A 15,036-nucleotide genomic window follows, 5' to 3' on the forward strand; every position below is an offset into this window, starting at 1 on the left:
TCTTCCTATCATAATCCTATTTACCACTACATAATCCATTAGCGCTCTATCTACCACCCTTCCCTCCACCACCCTCTCCCATGTGTACTTATGGTTGACTTTCTTCCAAAACACTATATATATATATATATATATATATATATATATATATATGTATATATACATATACATATGTATATATATATATATATGTATATATATATATATGTATATATATATATACATATATATGTATATATATATGTATATATGTATATATATATATATATATATATATATATATATATATATGAGAGAGAATGTGGGTGGGGAAGGGCAAACGAAGATGTGTTAGGAATAGAGTTTAATGTCCTAACGTTGCGACCAACTTGGTCTTCTTCAGAGGACTACAGCATTACAGACGGATCACAATTCTTATATTCGTAGTGAGAGGGAACCCGCCAAGGTATGAGCGTCATGTTTTCCCTTTGGCTAACGATTTAATTATTAGGACACTTGCTGCTTTCGAGAGGCATTTAAATCCGTCTCTGTCGTTGTTGTTCTTGTTGGCGGCGATATGTGCAGCTTCCACAGTTTTTCTCATTTTCTTCTCAAATCCCTCGTGTAGAATTTCTGCGTTGTTCCAATCAGGTAGATGTCCACATTTGTCCAGGTGACGAACCAGGGAGTTAGATGTTCTATGAGCCCTGAGATCGTTTTTGTGCTCATTCAAGCGTTTATTGAACCCTCGACCTGACTCACCGAAATAAGACTGAGGGCAAATGTGGACATCTACCTGATTGGAACAACGCAGAAATTCTACACGAGGGATTTGAGAAGAAAATGAGAAAAACTGTGGAAGCTGCACATATCGCCGCCAACAAGAACAACAACGACAGAGACGGATTTAAATGCCTCTCGAAAGCAGCAAGTGTCCTAATAATTAAATCGTTAGCCAAAGGGAAAACATGACGCTCATACCTTGGCGGGTTCCCTCTCACTACGAATATAAGAATTGTGATCCGTCTGTAATGCTGTAGTCCTCTGAAGAAGACCAAGTTGGTCGCAACGTTAGGACATTAAACTCTATTCCTAACACATCTTCGTTTGCCCTTCCCCACCCACATTCTCTCTCATTTGTCTGAAATAATTTTATATATATATATGTATGTGAGGAATACTTCTGGTGCGCACGAACTCGACCTTTATTTGGTGCTTAGCAAAAGTGAACAGATAGCTCTGGCTTAGGAAAAAGGGGCTTGAATTATTATCATAGACGATTTATTGGCCATGGCATAGTACTGTACACAGGTAGTTCAAAAAGCGTAAATTCCTTGATTCTTTATCAACTGTTATATTTTTGTTGCCCATTCTCTGTAGGCTAACCGGCGTGGAGGTTGGAGTCCTGCAGATCAACAGGTACGTAGATAGATAAACAAAAATAGAGGAGGCTCAAACTGAACGTGCCGAATAACCCAGCTTGCGAGAGGCAAACACGCTCGAAAATACCGCGCATTCGGAACTTGTACCATCTGGTTCACTCGTTCACTTAAGTTGGCGATGAAATTCCTCACTTGCACCGCCAAAGAAAGAAATTACTTTTAATCTTACCAAAAGAATGTCGGGCACGCTTATCAAACCATTAGCATGACGTCAGGAAATGGGTGGAGTTTGGTCGCGTCTATAAACGTCAAGCTATGACGTCACCAGAGGCGGCGCATCGAGTTGCATGCACTCGAGGCTAAAAGTGAGAAGCAGGAGCATCTCCCCGTTCGTTTAGAAAACGACGACAAAACTTGTATCGTCTGTCTGTTTTGTTCTTTACTTTCTTCATTTCCAGTATCCCGAATGTCATCTTGTATAATGACTTTACAAACTTATGAATATAACCTCTTTCTTGGCGGATTTTACTTCGGCATATATTGATCGCTGAGAGGAAAGTTTTAAACTTCCCGCGCCCATTCGAACGTCCTTGCCGAGACCACACCCGTCTTCGAACTCTCCGACACGTCCAGACATCGTTTTTTGCCTCTACAAACGTTTAACACCTATATCAGTGGGAGCCGAGGATAGTGCGACGTCAGATACTTCCCTACTTGCAATCTGTGCGCATCTTTGTCACATTGAACTCTTCGCGTAAACCATTGTTGATCAAGATCTTCTTGCTGTTAAATCGAGAGGTTAGTTGGTGGTCATAATTGAAAAGTTGTAGCCGAGTGCCCTACGTAGGCGTTCTCTGATTAAACCTTTCTAGCAACGCGAGGCCCTTTGAAACATAGGTTTCTCTGCCGCGAACGGTATTGGCAGACCATGAGATACCTCCTCACAACTTTTTCCAGTTTACATTATGTAGTTCAGTTTGAAGCTTTAAGAATCATTTAGATAAACACCTAAGGAAGATGCTGTAATAACTGTCATTTATCATATATTATTTGTTTTGTTATCATTTGCCTGTTTTGTTTACTATTTGCTTGATTTTCATTCATTATTAGTTATATGTCAATTTATTATTATTTACTATTTACCTGTTTGTTTATCACTTAACTATACCTATGCATTTATTTATTGATTTTATCTATTATTTACATTCTTATATTCTTTATTTATTTATTTATTATTATTTATTTTTGCATCCGATCGAACCATGGAACAAAAGGTCTCCTGTCGACATGCTCCGCCTTTGTAATTCCTTTCTAATTATCACTATATGTACCCTGAAGATGTCTAAATAGACGAAAGCGCTTGGCCATCATTTCATTATTTTATTTTTATTTTTTGCATATATATGAGTATATACATGGGTGAGTGTATGTGCATGTGAGTGTATTCAGAAACAGCTACCACACAACGATACATCACATTCGCCGCTTCTAGTGGGCAAAGTACACCATCTCTGTTCACTAGTTCAGTTATCGAAGAAATCCTTCAGTGGCACATCCAAAGAAACAAATTACTCTTAAACTCACTAAAAGAGAAGTCGGGCGCGTTTACCAAATAATTACCATGACGTCAACAGATCGGTGGCGTTTGGTTGCGTCTACAAAACGTCAAGCCATGACGTCATCAAAGGGAGGAGTATCATCTTGCTTCCCCTCAGTGCAACAAGTGAAATACACGACCGTCTCGCTTTTCGTTTAGAAAACGATAAAAAATTGTATCATCTATCTTAAACTGTATATACATATACAGGCTGATTAAATATATATTTGTCAAAAACTTAACTGAAAGTCAAGGAATGTAAGCTTAATGATGTCATAACTTGACGTTTACGACCAAACGCCATTGATTTGCTTATTCATAAGTGTAAAGTCATTATTTGAGATGGCATGAGAGACATTTGAATATAAGAAAGTAAAGATTAAGACAGACGATACAAGATTTGTCTTTGTTTTCTAAAAGAAAGGCAAGACGATCCTGTCTTTCTCGTGTTGCTGTGAGTGCATGCAACTCGATGCTCCTCCCCTTTGATGACGTCATAGCTTGACGTTTGGTAGACGCCACCAAACTCCAATGATTTGTATCGTCTGTCTTAGTCTTTACCTTCTCAGTTACAAATATCTCTTATACCATCTCAAATAATGACTTCACGCTTGTGAATATAAACAAATCGGTGGCGTTTACTAAACTTCAAACTATGACGTCATCAAAGGGGAGGAGCATTCAGTGCAACAAGTGAACGGCAGGATTGTTTCGCCTTTCGTTTAGATAACGACGACAACACTTGTATCGTCTGTCCTAATCTTTAATTTCTCAATTTCAAAATGTCCCTCATGCCATCTCAAACAATGACGTTACACACTTATGAATATAACCTCTTTCTTGATGGATTACTTTGGCAAATATTCCCCTATAAGAGGACAGTTTTAAACTTTCCGCTCCCACTCGAACGTTCTTGCCGAAACCACGCCCCTCGTCAAACGTCCAGATGTCGTTCCCGCATACATTTTCCCAGAACCGAATCGTTTTGCCTCTGCAAACGTTTAACACCTATATAATCAGTTGCCGAGGAGAGTACGACTTCAAATACTTCCCTGCTTGCAATCTGTGCGCATCTGTGTCACATTGTCCAATACATATATTGAACTCTTCGTGTAAACCATTGTTGATCAAGATCGTCTGTCTGATCTTGCTGTTAACCCGAGAGGTTAGTTGGTGATCATAAGTGCAAAGTTGTAGCCGAGTGCCCTACGTAGGTGTTCTCTGATTAAACCTCTCTAGCAACGTGTGGCCCTTTGAAACATAGGTTTCTCTTGTGTGATTGCAGATAACAGCCGTCGTATCACCAACTTCGAGACGATGTCAGGCTGCAGGCCTCGCCACCCGTCCGGCAAAGACAACAAGTCGAAGCCGAAGGAGGAGACAGAGGACGTTCTGTTGAGGAAACACGAGAACGGCAAGTTGGTGTCGTGGAGGCCGAGGCGACCCATTCCGGACTCAATCGAGTCCGTCCCCTTCGGCCGCATCGCCCGGGTGGTCCACCTGGACGAGGCCTTCATCATCGACCGGTGCGGGAGAATGGAGCCCAGGCCCATCACAGATTTCTCCGCCTTCCACCCGAATGGCCTTCCCGATGACCACCCCTGTAAGAAACTCCGGGTCCTCTGGTTCTGCCCCCAGGAGCACCCCGACGCCAACAGCAAATATGGCAACGTCGAGTTCTCGCTCGACATCCACTGGGCTCTCGACAGGTGGAAAAGAGTCTACCACATCGAGAACATCTCCTACCCAACCGTCACTCTCTGCCGGGTCCTCCTCACGAATACTGATTATGATAAACTATTCAGAAAGTACACCCCGACGGCCACCATCGAGGGGCCCCGTCTTCTCCCACTCAGCAACGACCATCCTTGCAACCCCTGGGCCTCCAACAAGGGTCGCTTTCATACAGTCCGTAAAGACTGCCCCAGGTACAAGGGAGAGGGCTTCAACAAACACGGACTCATCCTCGAGTTCCTGATCGAGGCCACGGCCGAAGACGCCAGGGAGATCGTCCGACGCAGCCGGAGGAGATCCCGAAATCACTTCCCATCCGGCATCGAGGGAGACGACTTGTGGTGTCACAAATATGCCAGGCGGCTCCAGGAATGCACGTGGCAGTGCGATAGATTTGAGGTCGATTGGCTAGTCCAACAGTTCGATATGAATTTCTTTATATAGATTATTATGCCATCTTATTTCCGTTTTATCAAAAAAGATGATATTTATATACATGCCAATTGTTATTATGCCATCTTCCGTTTTATTAAAAAGATAATATTCATATATACGCGAATTGTTATAAACATTTATGCATATCGTCGGTAGAATTTTGTACGTTTGATTAAGAAAGATAATAAAACAGTAATAATCACTTGTGTTTTTTATTTACTCTGTTGATGTTAACGGGATCGACTCGAAATGGAGCAACACAGCTGCATTCTTAATAACAACTGGGCATTTAGTGACGCTTGTTCCATAAAGTGGTCCCCCACCCCCTTTTTGAAAGACGGGTGCCAAGTCAAGGCATGCACCCACCCTCTATTTCTAAATTAGAAAGGCTTACTTGGGCCTATATGTGTTTCTAATAAATGATACTTAAATAGAATAACACAAGCAGTTAGTGCCTTTATATGAACTCAGCTTACACACTAATCCAAATCGAATTTAATTTGGCAGAAAATTCTGAAATGATGATTCAATGAGGACAGTATGATATTAAGTTTATATATTTTAAGTTGTTATATAGCTTTAAGGATATTTTAGTCAATAATTATTTGATGGAAATTAAGTTTAAAAAACGACGACCAAAATTGTATCGTCTGTCTGTTTTGTTCTTAACTGTCTTCATTTCCAGTGTCCTCAATGTCATCTTGAATAATGACTTTACAAACTTATGAATATAACCTCTTTCTTGGCGGATTTTACTTCAGCATATATTGATCGCCTATTCGAACGTCCTTGCCGAGACCACGCCCCTCGTGGAACTCTCCAACACATCCAGACATCGTTTTTGCCTCTACAAACGTTTAACACCTATATCAGTGGGAGCCGAGGATAGTGCGACGTCAGATACTTCCCTACTTGCAATCTGTGCGCATCTGTATCACATTGAACTCTTCGCGTAAACCATTGTTGATCAAGATCTTCTTGCTGTTAAATCGAGAGGTTAGTTGGTGGTCATAATTGAAAAGTTGTAGCCGAGTGCCCTACGTAGGCGTTCTCTGATTAAACCTTTCTAGCAACGCGAGGCCCTTTGAAACATAGGTTTCTCTGCCGCGAACGGTATTGGCAGACCATGAGATACCTCCTCACAACTTATTCCAGTTTACATTATGTAGTTCAGTTTCAAAAGTTTGAAGCTTTAAGAATCATTTAGATGAACACCTAAGCAAGATGCTGTAATGCCTGTCATTTATTATATAATATTTGTTTTGTTATAATTTGTCTGTTTTGCTTATTATTTGCTTGATGTTCATTTATTATTAGTTATATGACAATTTATTATTATTTACTATTTACCTGTTTATTATCTAACTATGCCTATGCATTTATTAATGTATTTTATCTATTATTTACATTCTAATATTTTTTGCTTATTCATTTATTTATCATTATTCTTTTTGTATCCGATCGAACCATGGAACAAAAGGTCTCCTGACGGCATGCTCCGCTTTTGTAATTCCTTTCTAATTATCACTATATGTTCCCTGAAGATGTCTAAATAGACGAAAGCGCTTGGTCATCATTTCATTTTTTTTGTATATATATGAGTATATACATGGGTGAGTGTATGTGCATGTGAGTGTATTCAGAAACAGCTACCACACAACGATACATCACATTCGCCGCTTCTAGTGGGCAAATTACACCATCTCTGTTCACTAGTTCAGTTATCAAAGAAATCCTTCACTGGCACCTCCAAAGAAACAAATTACTCTTAAACTCACTAAAAGAGAAGTCGGGCGCGTTTACCAAATAATTACCATGACGTCATCAAAGGGGAGGAGTATCATCTTGCTTCCATTCAGTGCAACAAGTGAAAGACACGACCGTCTCGCCTTTCGTTTAGAAAACGATAAAGAATTGTATCATCTATCTTAAATATATATTTGTCAAAAACTTAACTTAAAAGTCAAGGAATGTAAAAGCTTGATGATGTCATAGCTTGACGTTTTGTAGACGCGACCAAACGCCATTGATTTGCTTATTCATAAGTGTAAAGTCATTATTTGAGATGGCATGAGAGACATTTGAATATAAGAAAGTAAAGATTAAGACAGACGATACAAGATTTGTCTTCGTTTTCTAAAAGAAAGGCGAGACGATCCTGTCTTTCTCGTGTTGCTGTGAGTGCATGCAACTCGATGCTCCTCCCCTTTGATGACGTCATAGCTTGACGTTTATTAGACGCGACCAAACTCCAATGATTTGTATCGTCTGTCTTAATCTTTACCTTCTCAGTTTCATATATCTCTTATACCATCTCAAATAATGACGTCATCAAAGGGGAGGAGCATTCAGTGCAACAAGCGAACGACAGGATTGTTTCGCCTTTCGTTTAGATAACGACGACAACACTTGTATCGTCTGTCCTAATCTTTAATTTCTCAATTTCAAAAAGTCCCTCATGCCATCTCAAACAATGACGTTACACACTTATGAATATAACCTCTTTCTTGATGGATTACTTGGGCAAATATTCTCCTTTGAGAGGACAGTTTTAAACTTTCCGCGCCCACTCGAACGTTCTTGCCGAAACCACGCCCCTCGTCAAACGTCCAGATGTCGTTCCCGCATACATTTTCCCAGAACCGAATCGTTTTGCCTCTGCAAACGTTTAACACCTATATAATCAGTTGCCGAGGAGAGTACGACTTCAAATACTTCCCTGCTTGCAATCTGTGCGCATCTGTGTCACATTGTCCAATACATATATTGAACTCTTCGTGTAAACCATTGTTGATCAAGATCGTCTGTCTGATCTTGCTGTTAACCCGAGAGGTTAGTTGGTGATCATAAGTGCAAAGTTGTAGCCGAGTGCCCTACGTAGGTGTTCTCTGATTAAACCTCTCTAGCAACGTGTGGCCCTTTGAAACATAGGTTTCTCTTGTGTGATTGCAGATAACAGCCGTCGTATCACCAACTCCGAGACGATGTCAGGCTGCAGGCCTCGCCACCCGTCCGGCAAAGACAACAAGTCGAAGCCGAAGGAGGAGACAGAGGACGTTCTGTTGAGGAAGCACGAGAACGGCAAGTTGGTGTCGTGGAGGCCGAGGCGACCCATTCCGGACTCAATCGAGTCCGTCCCCTTCGGCCGCATCGCCCGGGTGGTCCACCTGGACGAGGCCTTCATCATCGACCGGTGCGGGAGAATGGAGCCCAGGCCCATCACAGATTTCTCCGCCTTCCACCCGAATGGCCTTCCCGATGACCACCCCTGTAAGAAACTCCGGGTCCTCTGGTTCTGCCCCCAGGAGCACCCCGACGCCAACAGCAAATATGGCAACGTCGAGTTCTCGCTCGACATCCACTGGGCTCTCGACAGGTGGAAAAGAGTCTACCACATCGAGAACATCTCCTACCCAACCGTCACTCTCTGCCGGGTCCTCCTCACGAATACTGATTATGATAAACTATTCAGAGAGTACGCCCCGACGGCCACCATCGAGGGGCCCCGTCTCCTCCCACTCAGCAACGACCATCCTTGCAACCCCTGGGCCTCCAACAAGGGTCGCTTTCATACAGTCCGTAAAGACTGCCCCAGGTACAAGGGAGAGGGCTTCAACAAACACGGACTCATCCTCGAGTTCCTGATCGAGGCCACGGCCGAAGACGCCAGGGAGATCGTCCGACGCAGCCGGAGGAGATCCCGGAATCACTTCCCATCCGGCATCGAGGGAGACGACTTGTGGTGTCACAAATATGCCAGGCGGCTCCAGGAATGCACGTGGCAGTGCGATAGATTTGAGGTCGATTGGCTAGTCCAACAGTTCGATATGAATTTCTTTATATAGATTATTATGCCATCTTATTTCCGTTTTATCAAAAAAGATGATATTTATATACATGCCAATTGTTATTATGCCATCTTCCGTTTTATTAAAAAGATAATATTCATATATATACGCGAATTGTTATAAACATTTATGCATATCGTCGGTAGAATTTTGTACGTTTGATTAAGAAAGATAATAAAACAGTAATAATCACTTGTGTTTTTTATTTACTCTGTTGATGTTAACGGGATCGACTCGAAATGGAGCAACACAGCTGCATTCTTAATAACAACTGGGCATTTAGTGACGCTTGTTCCATAAAGTGGTCCCCCACCCCCTTTTTGAAAGACGGGTGCCAAGTCAAGGCATGCACCCACCCTCTATTTCTAAATTAGAAAGGCTTACTAGGGCCTATATGTGTTTCTAATAAATGATACTTAAATAGAATAACACAAGCAGTTAGTGCCTTTATATGAACTCAGCTTACACACTGATCCAAATCGAATTTAATTTGGCAGAAAATTCTGAAATGATGATTCAATGAGGACAGTATGATATTAAGTTCATATATTTTAAGTTGTTATATAGCTTTAAGGATATTTTAGTCAATAATTATTTGATGGAAATTAAGTTTAAAAAACGACGACAAAAATTGTATCGTCTGTCTGTTTTGTTCTTAACTGTCTTCATTTCCAGTGTCCTCAATGTCATCTTGAATAATGACTTTACAAACTTATGAATATAACCTCTTTCTTGGCGGATTTTACTTCAGCATATATTGATCGCCTATTCGAACGTCCTTGCCGAGACCACGCCCCTCGTGGAACTCTCCAACACATCCAGACATCGTTTTTGCCTCTACAAACGTTTAACACCTATATCAGTGGGAGCCGAGGATAGTGCGACGTCAGATACTTCCCTACTTGCAATCTGTGCGCATCTGTATCACATTGAACTCTTCGCGTAAACCATTGTTGATCAAGATCTTCTTGCTGTTAAATCGAGAGGTTAGTTGGTGGTCATAATTGAAAAGTTGTAGCCGAGTGCCCTACGTAGGCGTTCTCTGATTAAACCTTTCTAGCAACGCGAGGCCCTTTGAAACATAGGTTTCTCTGCCGCGAACGGTATTGGCAGACCATGAGATACCTCCTCACAACTTATTCCAGTTTACATTATGTAGTTCAGTTTCAAAAGTTTGAAGCTTTAAGAATCATTTAGATGAACACCTAAGCAAGATGCTGTAATGCCTGTCATTTATTATATAATATTTGTTTTGTTATAATTTGTCTGTTTTGCTTATTATTTGCTTGATGTTCATTTATTATTAGTTATATGACAATTTATTATTATTTACTATTTACCTGTTTATTATCTAACTATGCCTATGCATTTATTAATGTATTTTATCTATTATTTACATTCTAATATTTTTTGCTTATTCATTTATTTATCATTATTCTTTTTGTATCCGATCGAACCATGGAACAAAAGGTCTCCTGACGGCATGCTCCGCTTTTGTAATTCCTTTCTAATTATCACTATATGTTCCCTGAAGATGTCTAAATAGACGAAAGCGCTTGGTCATCATTTCATTTTTTTTGTATATATATGAGTATATACATGGGTGAGTGTATGTGCATGTGAGTGTATTCAGAAACAGCTACCACACAACGATACATCACATTCGCCGCTTCTAGTGGGCAAAGTACACCATCTCTGTTCACTAGTTCAGTTATCAAAGAAATCCTTCACTGGCACCTCCAAAGAAACAAATTACTCTTAAACTCACTAAAAGAGAAGTCGGGCGCCGTATACACAAAACTTTTTTGTTAGCCTTAACAATCTCTGCTAGCTAACAGAAAACCACTAAAAGTTATACACCAATGCTTAACTAACAACTGTTAGCTAGCAAACAGTTGTTTGTCAAGTACCGCTAAACAGCGCTGAAGTTAGCAGCTTATGAACATGTAAATGGACGTATTATAAAAAATTGCACACATAAAACAGTGTTATTAATGCAGTTGTTCAGAATTTATTAATAAAGTATCATGATAGCACATAGATATCGTATGTATGGGTTTTTAGAAGTACTTATTAACCAACGACAGATATTTTTGGACGAAGGCGCATTGTACAGGCGGCCGTGCCACAGACAAATCTTCCGACAGAAGACTCAACAATAATTTCAGAGGACATAGACATGGCAGAAGAAACACAGAAAAAGAAAAGGAAGCCTAACTGGTCACAAGAGGAAACACTCCTCTTGATCAACGTGATTATGGAGAAAAAATAATAATAAATGGGCGATTCAAGCCAAGTTTAAACCACAAGGATAAGAGGGAGGCATGACAAAGCACGTTGATGCTATGGTATTGTTTTCTGTTTACATATAAATGTTCATCGACACTTGGAGCCCCAATTCTAATGTTTGTGCCATCTATGGTACCCACAACACCGGGAAACCTACAGTTTTCCATGAACTCTGCTTGTTCTACTTGCACTTCTTGGCGAGTCAATAGGAATTTTACAAACTGAGTTACAATATTTGGTTCTGATAGTGCAATTGTTTGAGTAATGACACGGCTGATTGATGCTTGCGAGGTCCCAAATTCGTCACTGCTGCATTTTACCTGTGGCTAAATATCATAGGGTAATTGCCACCTTCGTCTCAGGACTCAGTGGTCGATTGGGATTGAAGTTTGTCCCTCACTAAATCAGCCATTTTTATTATACCAGCACGGTTCATTCTGAAGCGTTTGATGAGTTCGTCATCATTGTACTCGTTAAATATGTCCCGTCGCTGTCGATAAACTCGCAGTCATCTTTTTAGTTGTTGTTGCTCCGCCATCTTCTCTACTAACAGGAACTTGTTAAGAGCTTAATAGTCCTCCTCAGCACTTTTATCTTAACAGTACTTTTAAGGCCCTAACAAGTTTTCTGTATCACTGTTAGTGCTTAACAGCTAAATGTTAGCCTTAACAGGAATTTGTTACCCTTAACAGCTATTTGTTAGTGCTAACAAGTTTTGTGAATACGGCCCCAGATCGGTGGCGTTTGGTTGTGTCTACTAAACGTCAAGCCATGACGTCATCAAAGGGAAGGAGTATCATCTTGCTTCCACTCAGTGCAACAAGTGAAAGACACGACCGTCTCGCCTTTCGTTTAGAAAACGATAAAAAAATTGTATCATCTATCTTAAACTGTATATACATATACAGTCTGATTAAATATATATTTGTCAAAAACTTAACTTAAAAGTCAAGGAATGTAAAAGCTTGATGATGTCATAGCTTGACGTTTTGTAGACGCGACCAAACGCCATTGATTTGCTTATTCATAAGTGTAAAGTCATTATTTGATATGGCATGAGAGACATTTGAATATAAGAAAGTAAAGATTAAGACAGACGATACAAGATTTGTCTTCGTTTTCTAAAAGAAAGGCGAGACGATCCTGTCTTTCTCGTGTTGCTGTGAGTGCATGCAACTCGATGCTCCTCCCCTTTGATGACGTCATAGCTTGACGTTTGGTAGACGCCACCAAACTCCAATGATTTGTATCGTCTGTCTTAGTCTTTACCTTCTCAGTTACAAATATCTCTTATACCATCTCAAATAATGACTTCACGCTTGTGAATATAAACAAATCGGTGGCGTTTACTAAACTTCAAACTATGACGTCATCAAAGGGGAGGAGCATTCAGTGCAACAAGCGAACGACAGGATTGTTTTGCCTTTCGTTTACAAAACGACGACAACACTTGTATCGTCTGTCCTAATCTTTAATTTCTCAATTTCAAAATGTCCCTCATGCCATCTCAAACAATGACGTTACACACTTATGAATATAACCTCTTTCTTGATGGATTACTTGGGCAAATATTCTCCTATGAGAGGACAGTTTTAAACTTTCCGCGCCCACTCGAACGTTCTTGCCGAAACCACGCCCCTCGTCAAACGTCCAGATGTCGTTCCCGCATACATTTTCCCAGAACCGAATCGTTTTGCCTCTGCAAACGTTTAACACCTATATAATCAGTTGCCGAGGAGAGTACGACTTCAAATACTTCCCTGCTTGCAATCTGTGCGCATCTGTGTCACATTGTCCAATACATATATTGAACTCTTCGTGTAAACCATTGTTGATCAAGATCGTCTGTCTGATCTTGCTGTTAACCCGAGAGGTTAGTTGGTGATCATAAGTGCAAAGTTGTAGCCGAGTGCCCTACGTAGGTGTTCTCTGATTAAACCTCTCTAGCAACGTTTGGCCCTTTGAAACATAGGTTTCTCTTGTGTGATTGCATATAACAGCCGTCGTATCACCAACTCCGAGACGATGTCAGGCTGCAGGCCTCGCCACCCGTCCGGCAAAGACAAGTCGAAGCCGAAGGAGGAGACAAAAGTGGAGGAAGAGACGGAGAACGTTCTGTTGAGGAAGCACGAGAACGGCAAGTTGGTGTCGTGGAGGCCGAGGCGACCCATTCCGGACTCAATCGAGTCCGTCCCCTTCGGCCGCATCGCCCGGGTGGTCCACCTGGACGAGGCCTTCATCATCGACCGGTGCGGGAGAATGGAGCCCAGGCCCATCACAGATTTCTCCGCCTTCCACCCGAATGGCCTTCCCGATGACCACCCCTGTAAGAAACTCCGGGTCCTCTGGTTCTGCCCCCAGGAGCACCCCGACGCCAACAGCAAATATGGCAACGTCGAGTTCTCGCTCGACATCCACTGGGCTCTCGACAGGTGGAAAAGAGTCTACCACATCGAGAACATCTCCTACCCAACCGTCACTCTCTGCCGGGTCCTCCTCACGAATACTGATTATGATAAACTATTCAGAGAGTACGCCCCGACGGCCACCATCGAGGGGCCCCGTCTTCTCCCACTCAGCAACGACCATCCTTGCAACCCCTGGGCCTCCAACAAGGGTCGCTTTCATACAGTCCGTAAAGACTGCCCCAGGTACAAGGGAGAGGGCTTCAACAAACACGGACTCATCCTCGAGTTCCTGATCGAGGCCACGGCCGAAGACGCCAGGGAGATCGTCCGACGCAGCCGGAGGAGATCCCGAAATCACTTCCCATCCGGCATCGAGGGAGACGACTTGTGGTGTCACAAATATGCCAGGCGGCTCCAGGAATGCACGTGGCAGTGCGATAGATTTGAGGTCGATTGGCTAGTCCAACAGTTCGATATGAATTTCTTTATATAGATTATTATGCCATCTTATTTCCGTTTTATCAAAAAAGATGATATTTATATACATGCCAATTGTTATTATGCCATCTTCCGTTTTATTAAAAAGATAATATTCATATATACGCGAATTGTTATAAACATTTATGCATATCGTCGGTAGAATTTTGTACGTTTGATTAAGAAAGATAATAAAACAGTAATAATCACTTGTGTTTTTTATTTACTCTGTTGATGTTAACGGGATCGACTCGAAATGGAGCAACACAGCTGCATTCTTAATAACAACTGGGCATTTAGTGACGCTTGTTCCATAAAGTGGTCCCCCACCCCCTTTTTGAAAGACGGGTGCCAAGTCAAGGCATGCACCCACCCTCTATTTCTAAATTAGAAAGGCTTACTTGGGCCTATATGTGTTTCTAATAAATGATACTTAAATAGAATAACACAAGCAGTTAGTGCCTTTATATGAACTCAGCTTACACACTAATCCAAATCGAATTTAATTTGGCAGAAAATTCTGAAATGATGATTCAATGAGGACAGTATGATATTAAGTTTATATATTTTAAGTTGTTATATAGCTTTAAGGATATTTTAGTCAATAATTATTTGATGGAAATTAAGTTTAAAAAACGACGACCAAAATTGTATCGTCTGTCTGTTTTGTTCTTAACTGTCTTCATTTCCAGTGTCCTCAATGTCATCTTGAATAATGACTTTACAAACTTATGAATATAACCTCTTTCTTGGCGGATTTTACTTCAGCATATATTGATCGCCTATTCGAACGTCCTTGCCGAGACCACGCCCCTCGTGGAACTCTCCAACACATCCAGACATCGTTTTTGCCTCTACAAACGTTTAACACCTATATCAGTGGGAGC

The 15,036-nt window shown here is 41.3% G+C and overlaps 1 protein-coding gene across 2 annotated transcripts; it reads left to right on the plus strand.

The window, feature by feature from the left end:
- The first annotated feature begins 6,007 nt into the window (after positions 1-6,007).
- On the plus strand, positions 6,008-9,071 carry LOC143032526 (uncharacterized). 2 transcript variants are annotated; one of them, XM_076197391.1, is made up of 2 exons: positions 6,008-6,123; positions 8,080-9,071. In XM_076197391.1, the coding sequence occupies exon 2, from the start codon at positions 8,112-8,114 to the stop codon at positions 8,970-8,972; it is 861 nt and encodes a 286-aa protein (XP_076053506.1). In that variant the 5' UTR covers positions 6,008-6,123; positions 8,080-8,111; the 3' UTR covers positions 8,973-9,071. The 2 variants fall into 2 exon arrangements, with proteins under 2 accessions (XP_076053506.1, XP_076053505.1); XM_076197390.1 differs by lacking the exon at positions 6,008-6,123 and adding an exon at positions 7,808-7,959.
- Positions 9,072-15,036: the final 5,965 nt, after the last annotated feature.

Source organism: Oratosquilla oratoria, chromosome 14 (genome assembly GCF_046742065.1).
Source record: "Oratosquilla oratoria isolate Oo_2021 chromosome 14, ASM4674206v1, whole genome shotgun sequence".
NCBI classification, from domain to species: Eukaryota; Metazoa; Arthropoda; class Malacostraca; order Stomatopoda; family Squillidae; genus Oratosquilla; species Oratosquilla oratoria.

What these genes read in the sequence shown, in the direction of transcription:
- LOC143032526 (XM_076197391.1), top strand. Translation starts at nt 8,112, where the DNA reads ATGTCAGGCTGCAGGCCTCGCCACCCGTCCGGCAAAGACAACAAGTCG.